We start from the raw sequence: 22,254 nt of genomic DNA on the forward strand, positions 1-22,254 counted from the left end.
TGCATCGATTATGTTCGTCGAGCTCGCATGCGGCTTCGCCTTGCACAGCGATCTTTCTCTGCATGCCCCCGAGACATACGGGTTGCCGGTTTTTCGATTTTTTTCCAAAAAAGCGCACCGAAAAAACCAAATCTGCACGGCGGTTTCTTCAAAGCTGTTTCTGCCCCAGTGTGCGTATCTTTCGTCTGAGAAAGCTTCTATCCCGCCTCCATGCTCTGCGGTTTCTCGAAAGGGTGTGAGTTTGCGGCGAGCCCTGCGCGGCAGAAGACCGGCTAGCGTACAGCAGTTTTTCTCTCTTGTTTCTCTCTTCTGCCCCGCCGACTGCGCGATCCACTCTAAAAAAGAGGCGGAAGTTATCTGTCGACTATTTGCCTCAGTTACTGGGTTCGAGGAGAGTGTGCTGAGTCGTACGCGTGTGCAGAAAGGACTCTAATGCTGTTGGACTTAACCTCTAAAGCGCAAGCCCCCGAAGGACGGAGGCGTTTTGTCTGGCGATGAAGCGAATTCTCGCAACTGCGGCAGTCTCGCGGAATACAACACACACGACCAGCATTAGCTATCTGCGTCTTCACTCGCTGAGCAGAGTCCGCAGAGACGGCTTGTGACACCTTGTGTAAAAGCGCAGGTGTATGTGAAGCGCTTCTTCATCTGCAAGGAAAGGACACTAGAGAGCTGGGAATGCTCTCGATACACATAAGCGAACTAAGGATTAGCTAGAGAGAGGCATTTTTTTCCTCGATTCGTCCCGAATCGTGCTCCTTGCGTCTGTCGAAGGCTGATGCTGAGGCTCGCTCATGTCAGCGTTCCCTCCCCGCGCAGTCCTTGCGGGCGCGAGATCACTTTACACCTTTTTTCGCAGTTCAAGGTACCACGTTCTCGCTCATTAGCTGCTAGCCCGCCGCCTGTATCGTTACGAAACAGAGAACTCCTTCCACGCCGTTCCCGGGAAGCCCTTCATGGTATAAAGTGTTTGGCCTTCCAATTCCTGACGCACTACGGTTTCTCGCGTTGTAGTTGTTCGAAAGAACGAAGTCTACACGCGTCAAAATTAGCTCATGAGTAGAGCATTCGAAGAAGTTGAGAAGTCGGTGAGGCTTCGGCTCCTCGAAGACGAAGAGCCTCGCTTACGTAGGGGCAGATCCTTTGAAAATGAACCATTTTCACGGCGTAATGGGCGGCTGGTACAAGGCTCTACATGTGTTGTGGCAGCATTCAAAGACTCTAAAGCATCTAAAGCTGAGCTAGGAACAGCGGGAGTTGTATCTAATTGACATATACTTAATTGTCTATGCAGGATTTTGTAATCCGGGTAGTTCTAAGATTTTATTATCTGGTAAACGATCTGCGTTACAAGACCAGTTGAAAACAGTTCTCACTGTCACGTGAAGAGCCGTCAGATTCTGCCGAGTGAAGCGCCGATTGTCGCTATCTTTTTAAAAAAATCATGGAAATGGATTTTATTTCTAAGTTTTGGCTAGAAAATAGTGGGTGTTGAAGGTCCCTAGGTAAGCTGTAGTCTTGGGCGCCGCGGCGCGGGTTGTGTCGCGCACAGGCGGAATCGAGCTGCCGCCGAAAAGGAGAGTCTCGGCAAGAAGAAAAGAGGCAGAGGGCTTGGGAGAGAGAGCGAAGAGAGAATCAGGTAAGCAGAAAGTAGAAGGCGTCGCGCGCGGGCGAGAAGCTGGTCGGAGAGTTCTTCGACCCGGCGGTCTCAATTTATCAAATGCGGGCCTGAGTGGCTGAAGAAGAGCATTGAGAGACAAGAAACTAGGAAACTCTGTAGTGGCAAAAGGGGCATTCTATGCAAGCGCATGCATGTGGATATTTTGGGATCCTCGCGCGAGTTCGAACGGGAACAATCACTGTATAACAAACGCGCGTTCCTCGGCGCCGCGGCAGCTGTCCCTCCGCGCGCAGCGAAAACGCCGTCGCAGTCTTCAGCTCTGTGCCCGTCTGCCCTCCGAAGATCCGGGTCTCTCGCGTTCGCACCTCGCACTGAGACCCTTCACAGCGTCGCCGCGAGAAGGCGCCTCCCCCCTGTCTCCTCTCCCTCGCATGCAGCCCGCCCGCGACGTGTCTCCGCCTGAGGGCCTCCTCCCTCCGCGTCCTGCTCGCTCGTCCTGCGACCCCTGCTGGCAAGAAAAGAAACGCCCGTTACGCCGCGGATGGGTGGGGGGGGGGGGGGGATGGGGGGGGCTTTCCGGGGGGGAGGGAGGCGGCGCAACTGGGGTCTGGATCGTGGGCATTTTTAGACCGGGTGTTTGAGAATATCTTCTACGAAAGCGCGAACTTGTGCGAGTTCGGCGGCGTTGGCGGAGTGCCCGAGGCCGTCAAAGGGTTGGAACTGGACTGCAGCTTTGGCTTTCTCGTCGCCGCAGGCGGCGGCGTACTGCTGGCGAATGAGCTCAGCGCTCTCGTGCCCAAACTCGAAGCGGACGAGTTCGTCTTGGCGCCCGTGGCAGTGGAGGACGGGCATCGGGCCTGCGGGGACACCTCCGGGCGCCATTTCGGATTTTTCCGGATTTTCTTGACTTTTTCCCAGACACGCCGGACTCACGCGGAGGTTGCTGGCGAGCGGGAGCCACGTGGAGAGCGCAACGAGGCCGCCGAGGCGGTACGGCGAGTTCAGCCCAACGAGGTAGGCGAGCGCACCGCCCTGGCTGAATCCCGCCAGAAGGATGCGGTGCGGAGGGACTTTGGCTTCCTCGACTTCCTTCTGAATGATGCGGTCGATCCGCGCCTTCGAGGCGGAGAATCCGGGGCCGTCCTCGGCCGCGTCCTTATCCAGCGAGAAGATGTCTGCCCAGGCGGGCGCCGGAAAGCCGCCGTTGAGCGTCACAGGGCGCACCGGCGCGGTCGGTAGAATCACGCGCAGCGCGGGGAAACAGGAGAGCGAGGCGAGCAGCGGAATCACGTCGGTCCAGCCTGCGGCCGTGTCGCCCAGGCCGTGGAGAAAGATCACCGTCGACAGTGGGGCGCTCGAGGGCGCGGATGGAAAGAGATGAAGGCCATCTCCGCCGTACCCGTCGCCGCGCGCGAGATTCTGCATGGTGCTGAGCGCGGAGGAGAAACCGGCCGCCGAAGCGCGCGAGAGGAACGAAGGCGAGACGCTTGTGGATAGGTGCGAAGAGAGGGGCTGGTGCGCCGAGCAGGAGCGCGGAAGGAGCCTTCGAAACGAGAGAGAGGGCGAGCGGCTTCGCAGCGCCAAGAGCGAGGAGAGGCGTGCGCGAGGAGACAGAGCGCGGGCGGGCGGAGCCAGACAGGAAGCAGCAGCAGGACGCGCGCACGCAGAGAAAGACATGGAGCGGCACGGCGAACGGCCTGCGCGCGGACACCGCAGCGGCTGCTTAGAGGGAGAAGACAGAAAGCCAGACAACGGGAGCGAAGAAGAAAACGCGGAGCAAAGAAGACACGCCACAGGGCGAGCTGCGACAAGGGCGAGGACCAACACGAGACGTGGGAAGACGCGCAAGGGGCGCTTTGCTGGGGCTCGCGGCAGCGAGTCTCCCGCGAAGTCGCGGCCGCCGGCGGCCTGAAACTGTGTCCCTGCGGAAGCTGCGCAAAGACGCGGCGAAAAAGCAAGGAAGACAGACAAAAAGCTCGAAAAAAAGTCCGCGACGATTGCACAGAGCAAGCGAGTACGCGCGACGCGCAACGCCGAGGAGGCGGGAAGCAGTTCACAAACAGAACAGAACGGCGAAGCGTGAGCGTCTCTTAGCTCCCACATGAGGGAGGTGTCTGCTGAAGAGAAGAAGGCAAAGCTACAAAAGATGAAACGCGAACGGAAAGCCGCATACCTCGCGAAGGCGCGAGGGTTGTCTTAAGCTTCTCTCCACGCGGCTTTCACGGGACTGCTAGAGCCGGAACAGGCGGGCGGGCTCCACCTCAAAGCCTCAGGAGCTGTGCGCGCGGCGAGGAGCGGCAGATCTTATGACCCTGAGAAACGAGGCAGAAGGATGCAATAATGAGTCCGAGCAGCGAAAACAAAACGGGAAGGAGAACAGAGAGATTCGGGGAACCGAACAAATGAAAAAAGAAGCATGTCCGCACACTCGCAGAGTCGTCCTCGACGCCGTTGCTGGTGCATACCCGCCTCAGCTCTTCGTCGCCCGTCTCTGCGTCGCGCAGCGGTATGCCTACCCACGCGTGCGACGTCACTTCGTCCCCTGCTTCCTGCACGTAAAGGGCCTCCTTCAGGCCTCCGGTGCTCGTTCTGTTCTCTCGCCCTGTCGAGTCTGAAACAAGTTTGAGACGAAAGCTATAAAGCCTTGAAGCCCTACATATATAAGTGGATGTATGCGTGTATCGAGAGAGCGAGACAGAGACACCGCGAGATACAGACGCACAGTTGTATCTGATAGAGCACGCGATCCGGTTGCTGTGCTTGTTGGCTCTCCATTTCTCTCCTTGGACGTGCATTCTGCTCGTTCTGCGCTGTGGCAGCGTCACTCGAGAAGAGTGCTCCACTATCGAATTCCGTCGCGGCATGCTGAGCGAACGCACCGTCTAGGGAAAAGTAAACACCCTGGATTCGCCAGCTGCCTCGGTTTCGCGGTGTTCCTCGGGTTCGCCGGGATTCAGATACAGCGTACCGAGGAGAAACTACCCTGCCCTACCGCCAGAGCAGCGGGGCGGAGACCGGAGAGAACGGTATTCAGCCAGAGAGAGCCTTGGCGACAGGAAAGCTCTAAAAAGTAGAGCTCTTTGCATTCGCTGCAGCGCGTGTCCCAACAAGCAGAGTCCTAGTGCACTAGGCTGAGCTCTTCTGAGCCTCTCTGCCGCCCGGTCTTCACTGATGCGGAAGGCCTAAGTAAGAGACTGCAGCAGCTGCGCCTGCGGCCTCTCAGCAGCAGTACGCGGGCTTGCGAGTGCGACAAGAAACGCTAAAGGATATACTACTACTACTGTGACTATATATGTAAGCCGATGAAGAGGGGTAGACAACACGTTGAACACAAAAAATCACTCCTCGAGACAGCAGGGCGTCTCGCATCCTGAGCGCTGCGGAGGCCAACGGCAGCGCTCCAGCGCCGTCGGGAATACCAACGTTTAGAGGTGCTTTGCATAGGCTTCTCTGCTGTTCATGATGCGGCTCTGAGCAGCGTCTCGCGAAACGTGGCAGCCAAGTTAGCCAGACGGAACCGCCGCACTACATATATGTGGTTATATATTGATTCACACACGCATGCGGTGCATAGAAGCGGAGCCACAAAACAGGGCGAAGCGGAAGGCCCCAGTCACGAAGGGAGTTCAACGAAAACATCCCGCGTTCAGTTCAAGGCGCGCCTGGGGGTCTTTCAATGCCAAAAAACGTCATACAACAGCAAATACATGTAGGCCCTACCGTCCATACACGCAGATATATATACATGTATATGGACGAAATTATGTATTATATACGCCTGCCAGGCCGCAGCGGTGCAGAGGGAGACCTCTGCAACTTTGGGCTGTATGTGCAGGGGCCTAGCCCGCCCGCTGTGCGTTCCTGTGTGTCTCCCTAGCAGCTATAGAGACTTCTGCTCCTTTCCGTAGTTAATACGGTCGCGGGGCTCTAGGTACACAACCCTTTCTCTCTCCCGTCATTCGCACTTTTCCATTCTCTCGCGTATCTCCTCGCCTCTGTGCGTGCTTATATATGCATTTATATATGTATGTAAATGCGATAGTTTGCAGAGTATCCCTCTCTCTTCTGCACATCATGCTACTCGCGGAGGGCGAGCAGAGGCGGAGGTGAGAGGCGGAGTGTGTTCGAGAGTCCACGCTGTCGCAATGCATGAGATTAAGTGCCGCTAGTGGACTCTGGCGCGTGTGTGCATGCGCGTCAGGCATCCCAAGCCGGGAAGAGTGGAGGACCTTTCGCAAATGAAAAGAAATGGAATGCGCTTCTCGATTTCTTTATGTTTCTTGGTCCACGGGGAGAAAGAGGTTTGCCGTTTCTCCCACTCGGTCTCAAACGTTTCTCTCCTCGTCGCGGCATGTCTCGTGTCAACTCCCGCCGCGGCAGAGTAGCTTGCTATTTCATCGGTGTTCCGTGTCAAGGTCTTTTATGCCCTTGTCTCGGCTCTTCTTTCTCCTTTTTTCTCAAACCCGTGTGACGCAGGCAGCGTCTGAGCTGATTTTCTGGTTCTGCTCCCTCGTCCGATAGTCGTTTCGCGCTCGCTGGCATGTGCGATTTTTCGCCGAGTTCTCGCGCTCTCGGCTGCAGATTTTCTCTTCTTGCAACCGGGGACTCCCGGGCGCCGATGCCTTTCTCGAAGCCGTTGAATGAGCTCTCGCGTTCGCTTCCAGCCCCCGTCAAAGTAAAGATGCGACTCCACGCGAGACGCGTCGCTGAAGCATCATGAATCCGCTCGCTTCTTTAGCGGGCGGCTTTTCTCTCGCGTAAAATGAGATTTTGCCTTCTCTCCTTCGTCGTCCTCTCCTGTACGTTCAGTTGAAGGGCTCAACATGGCGGCGGGCGACGAGGAGAAGGAGGCATTTGTCGGTGCTGCTGTGCCTGCTGAAACAAGCGCCGAAAATTCGATCTCGGAGCACTCAGAAATGCCCTCCTTTTTCTGTAAAGTTATCGCCTCTCCAGATGTAGATACTCCGCGGAGTCTCTCCGCACTCGACGACCTGCTAGCTGCGAAACCCGACAGGTACGCCTTCTCTCGCGCCTCTTCGAGGCTCTGCATCTGCAGTTCGTCTCACTTTTCGGTTTTAGGGTTTAGCCGTGTGTTTGCTTTTTTCTTCTTGTTCGTTGAGGGGGTTGTCTCGATGAGGATCTCCGTATCCGCGCAGGCCTGCCTTGACCTGTATAGCCGGCTCTGGGCTTACGCTCGTACGCGCGTGTGATGCGCCTTTGGTTTGTCTGATCACTGAGGTGGCGTGCGAGGCCTGCGAAGTCGAGTTTGAGAGGACACTGTACAGAAAACCCAAACGAGAGCGCATGGCGTGGAGAACTCCCTCGAGGATCTCCCCCGCACGAGGAGACTGTGGTGACGAGCCGAGCCCCGTTCTCCATCCGTCCGCGCGTGGTTTTTCTGGTTTTCTCTTTTCTTTCCAGAGCCGCGTTGTTGGCGCATCTGTGTCGGCACGCGCAGCAGAAGGCCGTCCTCTCTCACCAGGCGCCGCACGCGGTCTACGGCGCGGGCCTTCTGTCGAACTCGCTGCCTCACCAGCGGCGCTTCTTCGCGGTGCATCAGCCGCTGCCGCCTCTCACGCTTCTCCCCGAGCCTTACCGGTACCAGACGTTCACGTTGAACCGACTGCTGGAGGCTGACTCCTCCCTGTCGCTCCCGGCCGACGGCGCGCTCCGCGCCTCCTCGAACGCCTTCTTCGCCGACTTGCTCGCCCCCTCGTCTGCCAAAGGCTCTTCGAGTGAAGCGAAGAAAGCTGCAGGGTCCCTCGCGGCGTTTCTGCTCTCTGGGCCGCCCGCGCCGGCGGTCTTCCTGCACCGCTTTCGGCAAGTCGACCGCACGCTCGCCTCGCGCGCGCTCCCGGCGCCCCCCGGCGACAACCACAAGGCGGTGTCTGCCGCCGCCTCGCTGCCGTCATCCGCGTCCTCCTCCGTCTCCGCGCTCAGTCAACCCCCGTCGACGACCGCGAACGCCGTGGCGCCGGCCTTCGCCTACTTCGGCGGCGGCGCCCGCATCCTGCCGCGCGGCGCGTGCGCCGTGGTCGCGCCTGGCGCGGTCGCCGGCGCCGCCTTTCCGCAGGCGCCCTTCGCGCACGCGCCGCCGAGCGGCCTCGGGGGTCTGCATCCGCTGGCGCTCGGCGAAGATGGGGCGAGGGCGTTCGCCGCCGCCGCGGTCGCCCGCCCCGGCTCGAGGGTCGGGAGTGCATGCAGCAGCCAAGTCAGCTCCGCCTCGCGGCAGAAGCGGCCGATGAGTTACCTCGGCGGCGGAGCGGCGCCGCCCCCCGGCGCGCGGCACGGCCTCGTCGGAGAGGACGAGGAGAGGAAGAAGAAGCGCAAGGAGGAAAAAAAAGCGAGAAAAGAGAAGAAGAAACGAAAAACTGAGGCCTGAGTGCGAGGGCCGGAGGGAGAGGCGAAACTGGCGAACGACGACGACGACGGCATGGGCACAAGTACAGGAAAAACCGAAATAGGCGTGCAGCGTGTGGCGGAGCTCCTCTGCAAAGGAAACAGACCGCGGCTGTGCGCCGCGGTCTGTTTCCTTTGCAGATGGATGGACCGGGTAGCAACCCGGTCCATCCATCTGTTGATATATGTTTTTTTGTATGCGTAAAGATACAGTATCGGTGGCTGTTTGATTACTAGAGTGGACACGCAGGCGTGCGCTTTCATGTGGACGCGACTCGTCACTTTTCATAGTTTTACACTTCCAACGCAGAATCGAATAGACACACGTGCGCCGCGATGGAGCAGGGAGGTCGGTCTCTCTCTCGCGCTCTTTCCCGTACCCAAGGAAACACGTAACTCCTTCTAAACCGCTGATGAACACAAAGGTATGCAGAGCAAAAAGCAATGAGGTAGTCAACACCCGTATATGTAGCGGGCTTCATGCCCAGGACTGTGAACCTCGCCTGGTGTTCTGCTCGCCTGCACCATCCGCGAAGGTAGTCTGAGAGAAAATGTGATACAATCACTCTAATATACATATATGCATATATATATATATATATATGATTAAAACTTCGGGAGTGCGAGACCATGAGCTAAGTGGCGTACACTGCGGTGCCGCGCTGGAGGAACGACGAAGGGCAACTCGCCTTTCACGTAGCTGACGAGTTATGCTACAAACGACGTCCATTTCTCGCACGTGTTGCATGGCTCGCTATGATGCACGCACTGCGAGCGACGGCCCTGTGTCGTTCTCCACCCGCAGGAGTGTCACGGTGTGAGTCGAAACGCACCTCTCTGCTCCTAGAGATCTGGCTTCAAAGCCAGCTCGCCTTCCGCGGAAGACGAGGCGAGAACTCCGCTCCATGGCAGAGCGCGGGCGCGCGCCTGAGAGGCGAAGGAGTAAGGCCCGGGCGCATCCCAGTCACTCAGGAGCGGTGAATGTCTTCGCGAATGAATGAGTTGTTTTGCAGTATACAACCTTTGCTGCAAATCGTCTTCTGAGATAGAGGCGTACATTGACAGAGCTGCAGTGTACAAACGCGCGCGTGTGTCGACTCCAAGGCGTGTGCCTCGACGCATGCTCGCACTTTGAGAAAAGGTTTGCTTTACCCGGTTCTGCCTATACAAGGCCCGCGTTTCTCGCCACCCTCGAGGGCTGGATGATTTCTTATGATATCAGTAAAAGCGCTGCAGAGTTCACCGCGAACCGCGGCGCAAGCGTCAGCCCAGGCGCACAGATGATCGCCCTGCTTCTGCTCACTCCTCTTTGCTCCATGCAGGAACGCCGCCGCGATATTTGGTCGTCCTCCGTTCCTTTACTCAGACAACCGGGCGACGCACATTGGGCAAACCGAAAAAAGCGAGTCCGCATCCATTTTCCCGAACTCCTGTCTACGCCACTTGCGGGCGCATATGGAGCTCTGGGCGCAATTACATATGCACATATATACGTATATTTTGTGTATTTGAACAAACGGGGAAAAAGAAATTGCTTATCCCTATGGAGCCAGACGGAATGTACAGGTATCTGCCGTTTACGCTAATCCACTTGTGACGTTCTTTCTCGTCGACAGATACGAGCACCAAAGCCGTGCGGCCGTCGACGCTCTCTCCTGCCCATCTTGCACCTAGGCGCCCCTCTCCGTTCCGCTTCTTTTGCGCGCGTCTTGCTTCGCCGCTCTCTCGTGTCTACTCCTCCGCCTGCGGGTCATCTTCCGCTCCGGTCATCCGCCTCCAGATTCTTGCCGGCGACGGCGGTCCCAGCTCGCATGCGCCGAAAAACGGAATTGCCTTCTGCCCGTGTGTACAAAGAGCTACCAATCGTGTCTCCCCGCACTCCTCGCTTGTGTTTTCGCTTGTGAGGTTTCTTTTTCCCCCTTCTTGTCTAGGGTCCTTTGTTGCCTCCTGGGCACGTTGAATCTACTCGATTTCGCTCGAGCCGTGTCCAGTCACTTAGTTGCTATCGAAACTTTCTCTCACTTTTCCCCTAGGCCGGCTCCCTACCAGTCGTCCGCTGCGTTGTCTAAACCGCAATACGTGTGTCCTGCGCTGCTTCATGCGTTGCGTGGCGAACGAATCAGAAAAGAGAAGAGACCTCAAAGCAGACGACGGAACGACGCTTCTCTTCGACCTTACGCAGATCTGAAATAGAGAGAGACTTCCTCGTCGCTTGTTCCTCTGACCAGGGCTCCGATTTCCTCACGGCTTCGCGCCTTTCTTTCTTGCTGCCGACATTTTCTTTGCGAGTCCCTTGGCATCTTTTCCCGCCTTCTTCGCGGTCTTCTCCGCCTGGGGAGTCTCTGTCTCTGCACTCGCCACGCGCCGCCCCTTCGCAGGCGCCGCCAAAACTGAAGCCTTCCGCTCGCCCGTTTCGAGGGCCGCAGGCGCAGCGGAGCCAGACGGCGCCGCGCGTTTCATCGCCTTTCTCTCCTCGTCGGCCAGAGTCTGCAACTCTCGGAAAACCGTCTCGGTGTCCTGCTGATCAGCACCCAGCGTTGGAGCCGCGGAAGTCTGCCGCAGAGCCGCAGCCGCGTCGGTTGTCAGCTCAGGCGCTTCGTAGTGACCATACAGCGAAACTTCTTCCATCTGTTGCTGAATCACAGCGCAACACAAGCGCACACGCAAGACTCAGCATATGCGCTTCGAAGCGCTAGCGCAGCAGGCGGACGCAGTAGGGATCAACACATGCACGTATGTATATATAAATATATATATATATATATATATATACATATAAATATAAACTGGCCAGGGCGTGTCACGTGGAAGCAGATGCAGACACGTTTGGTTGCGTGTGTAGGCGTCGCGAGACAGATAGACGCCGGCGGCACAGCCACACACACACGGACGTTTCTCCAGACGCGCACACGTCGCGGACGCACATTGAACGGCGTGCGTCACCTTTACGCATCTGGCCTGATCGGGGCTCGCAGACACTAGGAGAGAAGCAGTTCATGAGCCGCCTAGAGAGCGGATACGAAACAGCCGTCTGTACGTACTCAGTCGCATGTTCGCGGGCGGTCATCTGCGCCTCGGCAGAGCGACCGGCGGGTAACTAACATACACGCACACGTCATCACCAGGCCTCCACGCGGTCGCACCGCCGCCCTCGACACGAGACTGGTGCATGCGCACACACAAACGGACGCAGATCGACCCATCCAGCCGCCAGCACGGAAGCGCGGGGCCCAGGCACGCAAAATACGAGCACATGCATAGTCTGTCTGCATGCATGCGTTAAGGTGTGGGGCGTTGGGGAGCGAGAGGAGCGGTGCAGGGCGGCGCAGCCGCGCGTGCGCATCGAGACGATGAGCAAGCGGAGATCGAACGAACTGCTGGAAGCGGCTGCTGAGACGAGACACGTGACCTGGAGGGCGCGACAGCATATCAGACGCTATGCATCAGCAGCGCCACAGCGAGACGTCGGCGGAGCCGCGGGAAGACTCCAGCGTGCGGAGCTTGAGGTGCCGTCGAAGCAGCTTACGCGTCTCTGCTGTTTGCCGAAGAACGCTGAGAGCGCGTGGAGGCCGCGCCAAATGACGAAGGCGCCGAGGGCCGCGCCGAGGAGCGTCGCCAACGAGCGAGCGCGGCTGTGTCGCGCGAGGTCGCCGAGCTCGTTTTGGTCTCTCAGATGGAGCAGCAGGCGCGCGCGTCTGTGCAGCGCGTGCACCAGCGACGTCGGTTTGCAGAGCGAGGGCGACACCAGGCGCGCTCGGGAGAAGAAAACCGAAGAGAACGGCAGCAACGCGAGCCGCGGCGAGTGCGCGGCGGGCGCGCAAGCGGCGCGAGGCAGAGAGCCCGACGAAGACAGCTCGGAGCTCGCTCTGCCCAGGCGCGGCGACAGGGACGAGGCAGAAGACAGCGACGACGCGGCCGCGTCTGCGGGCGGCGACGGCACCTGCACGCCGGCCGAATGACATGAGGGCATGCGGAAGTGACAGCCGAAGGGGATCGGACACGGGGGCGACGACAGAGGCGACCCGTGCGCACCGCCCACGTGTCTGTGTTGTACAGGCCAGCGACCATCCGAAGAAAGCGAGAGCAGCGACGAGAAGGACTGCGGAGAGGAGCCTCTCGAGCGAACGAAGGCTGGCGAATACGTTGAGGACGTGAGGCGCGCCCAGGCACCCTGCGGGTGGATCCTCGGGACGGGCAGGTCGTTCAGGCACCCGACAATGGGCGAGCGACACGAAAAAGACTGCCGACGAGAGAGCTGGCTGGGGGAGAAAAACTGGTCCTCCGAACCGCTCGACGAGTCGCTCCGGGGCCGTTGAGACGCAGAGAAGGCAACGTCCAGAGCCCACGACACCGGGGGGGGGCTCGGCGTGCGCGCGCAAACCGGCGGCGACGTAAACAGGGAGGAAACCGAAGAAGACGACGAGAGCGAGAAGGGCGGCGGGTCATAGGCGACCGACGGCGACGGCGACGGCGACGGCGACGGCGACGGCGAACGCAGCAGCGCCGACGGCCTGGTCCTGTCTGTGAGCGGCGAACTCGAGGCCGGACAGACCGCGAGAGAGAGCGCCAAGAGACACAGCAGCCGCGGCGCGCAGCGCCACTCGGCACGCCGCGCGACGAAGCACCGCGTCGAAGGCCGCGAAGGCGGGAAAGGAACGCAGGCTAGGCGCTCCCGGCAGAGAGCCCGAGAGCGGGCAGGCGCGCGCGGTCGCGGCGAAGCGAGCGGCGCTCGCGCAGGCGGCAGCCACGTAGCTGAGTCGGCAGAGAAGCTCGACAGAGGAAACGCGCTGCAGCGGCGGCGCGGGAGCAGACCCGTGCTAGACGGGAGAGGGTTCTCGCCGCGCTCGGCTGAGGCGCAGCAGGGCGGCAGACCGCCCGGGTGGCCTTCGCTGAACCCGGCAGCCGACGCAGGCGGCTGCTGAGCGCGTAGAACCGGACCAGGGCACGACGTCGGCCGCATCCTGCCTCGCCGCTTCTCCAGTCTCTCCCTGCCTTGCCGCAGAGACTGGGCGCTCTCCGCCGCCCCTGCCCGCCCGCCCTCTCTCTTTTTGACGCTCGACCCCAGTCGCTCCATCTGTTCACCGGCGCTCAGAGTACGCTCACACACAAGCGACGAGCTGGCAAGCGAGCGCACGCGCCCTGGTGCGAAAGGCGCACTCTGAGGCGCTTCAAACCCGTACACACACGCGCGCCTACGTAGGTAGGCAGCACACAAGTGGGCGGCGCGAGGGAAGAAAGTTCAAAGAAGCAGTGCTGCGCGCGTCTACACGTTTTTCTACTGATGTGTGCGTGCGGAGTCCTGGGGAGACGCCGCCGGGGCCAGTTACGCACACGTGGCTTGGTCTCGCGCATCGATCTGCATCTGCGCCAATCCCGCACACAAACCATTCAGAGTAGACTTGCTCACACTCGCACTCGAGAAAAGGGCGGTGGAGTGCAGAAAGTTTTTCTCGGGGAAGCGAGCGGCCTGAGAGACACGCAGTTGGAGCGCGCGGAGAGACAACTCGGCGGGCTCGGCGGAGAGCAAGTCGGCAGCCACAGAGAAATCGCGCAAGGCTTTCAAACGCCTTCAACGCCCGCTGATGACCGCCTCGAGGCTGGAGAGAGGAAACGGGGCAGACTGGAGACAGTTCCAGTGAACGCAGCGCGCCGCACGGCTCAGCGGAAAGGAGACGCAAGGCCCCCCGACGGGTAGGCGGCGCGCGCCAGGCAACGCGACCTTTCGAGCGAAGGGACACACAGAGAAAAAGACTCAGAGACGGAGAGACAGAGCTACACGGGACGCCGCTCGAGGCGGTAAGAAGTGATGCGGCTCTTTCGGCAGCCCGGCGGTCGAAAGTGAGGGAGGCAAACGCGGCTGTCTCTCACGCCTCTCGAGCGCGAGGCCGTGCCTCCGCCGGAGGAAAGTTCTTTCGCAGTCTCTCCATGGAGGCGCATGCATTTGGGCAGGCCGTGTCTCGTCGCAGTGGCGCTGGAGATTCTCACTCTAAAGAATGCCCCGACCGTCTATTTTCTTTTCGAAGGCGGCCTTCGAGCTGAAGGGACGCGCTGCGTCCGCGCTTCGGTGTTTGGCGGTTTTCTTTCCAGCATCAACGCGCCTCAGGCCCCAGGAGCCAGTCGAAGGCCGGCGGCGGAGCTCAGGGACACGCCGAGTCCTCTTCACGAGAAAAAAGAGGCGGGGCCAAGGCACAGGGAGAAAGAAGGGAGACGAAGGATGGCGGTCTCAGCGCGCCTTAGAGTCGGTTTTCTCCAGGCCTCTTCCCTCTCTGCCCTCCCGATGCCTCGGCGTCCTCTGCCGGCGCCGCCCTCTGCTCGCAGCGCTCGCTGGGCTCTCTCTCCTCCGTTTTTCGCGTCTTCCCGATCTGCTCGGGCGTCGTCTTCTGGTAATGCTTTTTACGCTCCAGTTCAGCCCTCCGCGGCGCCAGGCTCTTCTTCGCGCCCGCCTTCGCCTGCGTCGACCGGCCGTCCGCCGTCGCCTCCGCACGTGTCGCTTGCGTCGCTTTTCTCTCTCTCTGCGCCGCGCCTCGCGGTGCGACGTCTCAAGCCTGTCGGGCGCAAGCGAATGAAGGAGACACTCCTCGTGGGAAGGAAACAGAAGACGAAAACCGTGCTGCTCCCCCCCTACGTCGCCCCCAGAGTAAGGCTCCAGCGTGGTCAGCCTGGCGAAGCGCAAAATCAGCAGCCAGCGACAGACAGGACAGCGAGAAAGGCGTATCGGGCGCTCGCCCTCGCGAGAGACTCTTCCCCGCGGCTCTCTCGCAGTTTTGGGTCAGTGCTATTTCGAGCCCGAAAGCTTTCTTGTTAGCAGGACAGCAGGATTGCCTGATTCTGGTAGCCGAGCCGGGCCTACACGGAGGCGACCAGCCTCCTCCGCGAGCCTCTGAAGTGTCATCTGCGTTCGTCGTCGCGCTGTAAAGAGGTGCTTGCGCTGCGTGATTCGTCCTTCCTCTCTGCTTTCAGCGCAGCTGTCCAAGGCCGCTGCGGCTCGCGTCAGGTCTCGTTTCCTGGACGCCTTCCCGGCTGTATGCAGGGTCCCAGCAGTGGCGGCTAAACTCTAGAAGAGCCGGGTACTATCCACACATACCAGGGGGCGTGTCTGTCTGTCTGCCCAGCTGGGGTCTTCAGTCGACTCCCCGTCGGCGCGTGCGCGGTGCGTCGCTGTCGCTTCCCCTTTTCTCTTTTGCACTGGGTTCCGCTGTGTCGTCTGCGTGCTTCAGGAACTCCGCGTCTTCTTCCGCGTGGACTACGCCACCTGTATGCGGGCCTGCGGCGTGCGGACGCCGGAGCCGCACCGCTATCTGTGGCGAGACGAGTCGGGCGACCGGCAGTTCGAGTGCGTCAACAAGAGCAAAGTTCTCGTGCCCTTCGCCGCAGCTGCCCACGCCTGCAAACTCTTCCAGCTCCACCCCGTCCTCGTCGACCCCGAGCCCGACTGGCCTTCGTCCTTTTCCTTCCCCGCGGCGCCTGAGGCTGCTGCGTCGTCTGCCGCGTCGTCTGAGGCCGAGCGGACGCCGGTTGTGGTGTTGTTAGGGCACATCAACCACGGGAAGACGACGCTTCTGGATCGTCTCTCTGGAACGCTCGTCGCGCCGTTCGAGGCCGGCGGCATCACGCAGAACCTGACGGCAGTCACGGTGAAGGTGCCAGGCGCGGGAGAGCACGCGCTTGCGGGGGGCGGGACGCCGCCGTCTGTCCCTGCGGAGCCGGCGGACGGCTGGCGGCGGCTGACATTCATCGACACGCCGGGCCACGCGACGTTTGGCGCCATGCGCGGGCGCGCGAGTGCCTGCGCAGACCTTGCCTGCGTGGTGGTCGACCTCGTCGAGGGACGTAGAGTGCAGACGGAGGAAGTACTGCGCCTCGCAGACGAGTTCGACCTCCCGCTGGTTGTCGCGATCAACAAAATCGACAGATTCCGCGCAGGCGCAGACGGCGCAGGCCTCGAGGCGAGCGACGAAGTGAAGCTTCTCAAGCTCGAGCTGCGCGCGCGATGCCGGAAACTCAGGGAACAGGGCTTCTTGAAGAGGGACTTCGACCGGGAGATCGTGGACGCCGTATGCGTCTCGGCGCTCTACGGCGACGGCATACCGGTAAGCAACCGGCAGACAGAACCCCACAAGGAACACGAAGACGCAGCGGCGACTGGGAACCACCGCTGCGTCAGCGACCCCCCCTTCCCCCCCTTCTATTCAGTGACGGTCTGCGTCTCTGCTGCGCGCGACGCCGCTCTCTCTGGCGCTCGCTTACGAGGACGGAGTGCATGTCCACGTTGTCGACGTCGTTTGTCGCATTTGCTGTCCTCTGGAGACGCGAGGTGCGGCGTAGCTCGCTGTGTAATCCACGCAGCCCTGCTACCTGACGAGGCCCGCGTATGGTCGCAGGCCTACGACAATCCACCTCGCTCTTAACACTCCCTACTCAGGCGCTGCGCGATATAATTACACATCAGTGTATACATAAATCTAATCCTAGGTACATGCATATTCACTTGACAGGTCCTCCGGCAGGTCTGGAGGTTCAGTCTTTGTTGGATGCAGCCGGTGCCCCTCGGATTTTCGTGTAGACCGCGGCGTCCCCACAATTGGGCTCTACGCCTTTCTGGTTTGAAGCTCCACGCGATCTTGCTAGCAGACCGGCAGCAGAACACAGGGATGGCCAGTTCGTCTCGCGCCCTCAAGCCTCCGTTATCTGGTGCCCTTCCTAGCCCTGCGGCTTCTGGGCTTCGAGTTTGAGTGCTCAGCCTTGAAGTTGCTCTGCCGGACTTTCGGTGTGTGTTTCGTCGCCCGTCTTCCTCTTCAGGACCTCGTCCAGCGGCTGCTTGACGTGACGCGGTCATTCCCGGTCGGTCCTGCGACTCGCGCGCCGCCGCCCCCGTCGCCAGGTCTGCCGGCTGCCTCAGCTGCTTCGCCCTCTGCCTTGCGGACGCTTTCTTCTCTCTCGCTCTCGCCGGGAGCAGCGGCGCTGCATGCGAAGCACAAACGTCGCTCGGACTGCCTCGTTGAGGCGGAAGTGCCGCCCTCCGCAATTGGGATCATTCTCGAAATCGGAAAAAGCAGCGACCGCGGCGTCCTCTACACGGTCCTCGTTAAGCACGGCTACTTCGCCGTCGGTCAGTCCTCAAAATCTTATTCTAGTCAGCCAGAGCGAGCCTAGAGTTTTGATCGCGGAGAACGCGTGAAAAAACGTTCGTGGCCCTATCTTCCTACTGGGGAGCTAGCTGGTCACACTCTGTGACCTATACAGACGCGCACTTGTCCATGTTCCGGTAGAGGAAGGGCTTTGTTGGAAACACGTTTGTATTGGTATGCGGATACATGCGCAGCTCTATCTCCCCAAACCTCCCCTCGCGGGCGTTGTCATGGTGCCGCTGCACATGCATAGCGTTGTATGATGTAGTGTATATCATCCTCCCGGACCGGAGGTATTCCGCCGGTGGAAGATTTATGGCTGGTGACTGGCTGCGGCGCTGCACGCGACCGTGCGAAGTTGACGAGGCAACCAATGGCGTTCTGTATCATTGAAATCATATATATTCATGCATGGCACATCCCGTCCAACTGTGCGAAGACACGTGCGCATCGGTCCCCTGTTCTCTGTTTCGACTCGGGGCGAGCATTCGCGCATACCCTGATCCATAAGCGAGCTCCTGTGCGTGAATGCATATACATATATATATATATATATGAATATACGTAGTTTAGTGTGCGTTTTTCTTTGTTGGTTGTTTTGTTTGCTCAGGCAGCTATTTTGTTGCGGGCAGTGCCTACGGCCGCATTCGCTCCATCAATGTCGTTTCGTCAACGTATTCGCCGCCGTCTCTCGGCTCCCCTGTCGCTCCACCGTCTTCACCGGCGCCGTCGTTCTATCCTCCCGGCACGGTCGTGACGTGTGGGGTCTCGAAGGCCTTCGGAGAAGGGGACTGTGGAGTTGACGACCGCATCTACATTTTGCCGCAGTTCCGGGCGTTTCGGCTGGCGGAGTATCGCCGCTCGCTCGAGAGATTGGCGCGCATGCAGATCTCTGGAGAGCCCATGGAAATCAAGCAGTGGGAGGCGGATCACCCTACGGCGCAGGCACGTTTGGGGACGAGTCGGACGGGTCCGAAGAGACAGGAACCAGGTGGGGGTCAGCGGGAGGACGAGCCGGAAGGCGTCCTCGTACGGCGAGAAGTCACGCGAGGGAGGCGCGCGATTGAAGAGTTCGGTGTCGAGGGTGCGCTGGGCAGCAAGCGCGAGGGCGCTGACTGGGAACGGACGCCCACCGGGGAAGAAGAAAGCGAGGCAGGCAACGGCGGCTACTTGTTTCGCCGCGTCTCAGTGGAGGAGTTCCACCGCCCTCTGGGACGGCAAAGAGGACGAGGCCGCGCTGCGGCGGCCGCCCGAGGGAGCGGAGCGGAGACAGGGCGAGGGTCGGTCTCTCCAAAGGCTGCTCAAGCGGTAGAGGGGGGAGCCTCACCCGACGACTGGGAAGTCGAAGTCCGCGAAGGGAGGCGGGAACGAGCGAAGCGGCTCGCGGCTTCGCTTAGCGAGGAGAGGCTCAACGACGACGCAGCATCGAACGATCAACCGCGCCTTCTGGATGAGTGGGCGCTCCTTAAGGCCTCGCCCTCGCATGCAGCCGCGACCGACGACGAGGCAAACAACGCGGCAAAGCGGAGGACGCAAGACTACGACTCGATCGCCATGAGCACGGATCCCAGCCCCCCGCTGTATATCCAGACGCGCGGCTCGGAGTCGCGGCCGGTCCCGCCGCGTTGGGGTGAAGATGAACCTGCGCCTCTGGAAGGCAGTGGTGCGTCACATGCATTTGGAGGAGACCTGCTCTCTCCGCAGGGAGGAGAGGGCGCGAGGAGCGGCAAAGCCCCAGAAGGCACGAGGGGAAGAAAGAGCGCATGGCGTGGTCGAGCTGCGCGGGAGCAGCAGGGCGCCGAAGAGGAAGACGCAGAGGAAGGCGCGAACCTCCACGAGTTCTGGGGGGGACACTTTGAGAGGCGAGAAGACTGGTATGAAGCTGTGAAAGAGAAGAACGAGGCTCTCATGGATCGATGGAGGTCTCGAGCGAAGCACAGAGTAAGTCACAGCTTAGCGATCACTTGTTTTCTCTTTGTTCACTACAGTCAGCGCGCATCACCCTTTTACTGCGCTGCCTCTCCCGCTTACTCGTTTACCAGGTCGATAATGTTGAGCGCCCGCTATAAGTTCACGGTGCATGGTGCTCTGCGAATCATCCCTCAATGCGTATCCGCACCTTGTGGAACCGGCGTGCGTATCACTCTGCATGGCCTTTGTCTCATGTATATTCGACTCTACTAGTGCTTCGCGACTGGCACTTGTGTGCGGGATTCTTCTGAGGGTTGCTGACGGTCTCCTCTCGTTGTCTATTCGTCACCCTGTTTAGACTCGGCCGCTGCTGTATGGCTTTCTTCAGCAGTGCGCACAAGCAGCAGAGAGGGACTGTGCATGCAGAAAGGGACGTGTTGACCATCGCTAGCCTTAATTTCAGCCCAGCTGCAGATATGTCAAGCAGGCCACGATCTCTGTCGCTCGGACCGAGCTTCTTTAGTGCCGCCGACTCAATGTTTGCTCAGCTCTGGGGCGTGGACTACGAGGTGCAGCTCGATTCAGCTTCTTGAGTTGTTTCCGCCGCATGTGGCGTGTGACGACTTTCCTCACAAAGTCAAGAAATCCAGTCACTATAACCCTAAGAAACGGTGACGGCCCCTGCGGCGGGATTCTGTGCGCAGGCCCTAGAGAAGAGAGACCAACAACGCAAGGAAAGAGCGATGCTCGTGGAGGCTGAACGCGTGCGGCGTCATGCGATGAAGGAGCCGCCGCTAACGGACGAAGAAATCCGCGAAATAATGGGAGAAGACGAGAAATTCCACGACGAAGGGCGCTTCGTGGACGAGACGGAAACACCAGGACTGCCGGCGAAACCCGTGAGGGGTGATGCATTATACTTCTGTCGCATGCATGATACCATGTACACGGCGAACGACGTGGCAGTCTATATAAATACATATGTATATATATATATATATATATGCTGGTGCGTATACATGCCGATCGAAGGCGATACAAGACATGGTTGGGACATGCGTCGAATCCGCCTCTTCAGTATCTTCTCGGAGACACGTGCTGTGTAGAGGCCGGCTTCACATGCGAATAGGGAAAAGTTACGATTTGCATAAATGAGAAGTCGCGCGCAGCGCATGTTCAACTGCAGTGATGCAGAGGTGGCTGGGGAAGCTTCCAAAATCTGAAGGGCTCGAAAACGCCGAAAGGCGTTGGGACCGCATTGTGCGTACCGCCATGGCTGTAGGTATACAGGCGCATACGTGTATATATATACATATATATGTGTAGTTATAGGTATTCACATACTCCGCGCGCTTGACAGTATTTTCTAGTGAGTTGCGCGTACAGCGTCGGCACCGACGGCGCAGTGCGTTGCGGCAGAACCTTAAACTCCTTCATAAAAATATTTCTGGTTTTACATATTTAATTTTTCCCATTCTTTTCTAGAAAAAATCAATCAATTAAATTTTAAAAACTAATAACTTTATGTAGAAAATGTTTATTTTGAACATTTGTTTGAATCTGGAGTAAAAGATGTAGCAAAATTTGTTCCATACGCCACAGTTGTGTGTACCTCTTCTTCTTCCTCAGAAGCTGCGCACGAAGCCCTCCCTCATTGTTCCGGCGAAGAACGCGCCTGTCATTCCAGTCATTCTCCGCACGGATGTCGTGGGAACCTTCGACGTTCTTCTCGATGAGATGGAGAAAATTCAGGTCAGCGTAGAACCGTGTGTGTATATGCCTGTTTGTCTCACGTAGGTACGTGCGCGTGACCATGCCGGCCCTCGCATGCGTGTAAGTGTGTTTGTCTTGTTATTCGGATTTAGGGATGCTGTCCAATGATGCTGGTTTCACCTCTGTGACTCAACTTTCGTCATTTTGATTTTACTATGGTGCTTTTCTCTTTGTCTTATGAATATCCGTGTCATCTCGCGCGTGCAATAGTCCTGCTAATTGTTTTCTGCGTCTGGGTTGTCCTATCCCTGCTTCAGTCTCTCCGGAGCAGTCGGATGTTTCTCGCTCATTCTGTCTTCGTGTTCTCTGACGCTGTCTACAGGCGGAATTCGGCATGCGAATTCCTGTTGTTCACGGCGGCATCGGTCCTGTCATTCCCCGAGACGTGGTGCATGCGGAGGTCGAGAAGACGTACGGCTATTGCCCGATATACGCCTTTAAAGTTCCGGTTCTTCCGGATGCAATAAAGCAGGCTCTTGTCACGTCCATTGTCATCAAAAGGTTTGACGTGTTCACGGATCTCCTCGCCGACATCCGCGAGCGATGTGCGAACACACAAAGGCTTGTAGACCACAATATCTACGTCAGAAGTCTCAAGACCGAACCCACAAAATCGGGGTTGTAACGGAGTGATTTTGGATTGAAGTGTCTTAGAAAGCGATGAAGAAGCCGGTGGAGAAGAGCGAGACGCCACCGTACAGGATGGGCGAGCTACTGAAGGGGAGTACTGGTTCAGCAGCATCCTAAGCGGACACGCTGTGGCGCAGGTAACCGACAAATGCAGAAGCGACCTTGCGCCGTCTCTCAGAGGCAACTGTTAGCACAAGAGGCGTCACAACGAGGAGGAAAATTGGTAAATTCAAGCACGTTACGGTCACGTCGTGTGCAGACTTTCAGGAGGAGTCAGGGCAGCATTATGGTGGGAGTGCAGAAACGAGATATAGCAACCACCGTCGCGAGTGTGAGCGGGACGACAGGTTTTGCGTTGTTTGTTTTTATATAAATAAATACGTTCTCTTGTCGCCGCGGGCATCTGCGGCTTTTCTGCCAACGTGGTGCGCAAACGGTATACTTCGGGCGTTTCGGCTCTTGCACTTGCAAGAAGACTAAGGTTTTGCTTTATTACATTTCGTAGCTCAAGATCGAAGGGCTCCGCCTCCCTATTTGTGCTGAATGGAAAGGCAATGTGCCTTTAGGTTTTCTTTGAAAGGACGAGCTTTTACAGTTGACTGTTCTCTTAGCAGTCAGCAAAGACAAGCCGGTGTTGTAGAAGCGGACAAGCCTGCATCTTTAGCCAATTAGGGATCATTATCGAGAGTCTCAAGGACGCGGCGCGACATCTAGCCTCGTCCACATGCATATACGTAGGCATGCGGAACTACTGACCGAATTACAAGGCCGTACCTTTGTTATGAACCACGG

General features: G+C 58.7%; 4 protein-coding genes across 4 annotated transcripts; 2 read left to right on the forward strand and 2 right to left on the reverse strand.

Moving 5' to 3' along the window:
- Positions 1 to 2,245: 2,245 nt before the first annotated feature.
- BESB_058660 (phospholipase/carboxylesterase) lies at positions 2,246 to 3,046 on the reverse strand (the record flags this gene model as incomplete). Its single annotated transcript, XM_029364280.1, has 1 exon — positions 2,246 to 3,046. One exon carries the CDS (start codon positions 3,044 to 3,046, stop codon positions 2,246 to 2,248), a length of 801 nt encoding a protein of 266 aa, XP_029218988.1.
- Positions 3,047 to 6,444: 3,398 nt separating this feature from the next.
- On the forward strand, positions 6,445 to 8,003 carry BESB_058670 (uncharacterized protein; the record flags this gene model as incomplete). Its single annotated transcript, XM_029364281.1, has 2 exons — positions 6,445 to 6,635; positions 7,043 to 8,003. 2 exons carry the CDS (start codon positions 6,445 to 6,447, stop codon positions 8,001 to 8,003), a joined length of 1,152 nt encoding a protein of 383 aa, XP_029218989.1.
- A 2,258-nt stretch (positions 8,004 to 10,261) lies between these two features.
- BESB_058680 (uncharacterized protein) lies at positions 10,262 to 13,094 on the reverse strand (the record flags this gene model as incomplete). Its single annotated transcript, XM_029364282.1, has 2 exons — positions 10,262 to 10,654; positions 11,547 to 13,094. 2 exons carry the CDS (start codon positions 13,092 to 13,094, stop codon positions 10,262 to 10,264), a joined length of 1,941 nt encoding a protein of 646 aa, XP_029218990.1.
- An 861-nt stretch (positions 13,095 to 13,955) lies between these two features.
- On the forward strand, positions 13,956 to 21,457 carry BESB_058690 (elongation factor Tu GTP binding domain-containing protein; the record flags this gene model as incomplete). Its single annotated transcript, XM_029364283.1, has 7 exons — positions 13,956 to 14,657; positions 15,238 to 16,110; positions 16,820 to 17,129; positions 17,759 to 19,089; positions 19,764 to 19,958; positions 20,689 to 20,811; positions 21,155 to 21,457. The coding sequence occupies 7 exons, from the start codon at positions 13,956 to 13,958 to the stop codon at positions 21,455 to 21,457; spliced, it is 3,837 nt and encodes a 1,278-aa protein (XP_029218991.1).
- Positions 21,458 to 22,254: the final 797 nt, after the last annotated feature.

This window comes from Besnoitia besnoiti, chromosome V, assembly GCF_002563875.1.
Source record: "Besnoitia besnoiti strain Bb-Ger1 chromosome V, whole genome shotgun sequence".
NCBI lineage: Eukaryota > Apicomplexa > Conoidasida > Eucoccidiorida > Sarcocystidae > Besnoitia > Besnoitia besnoiti.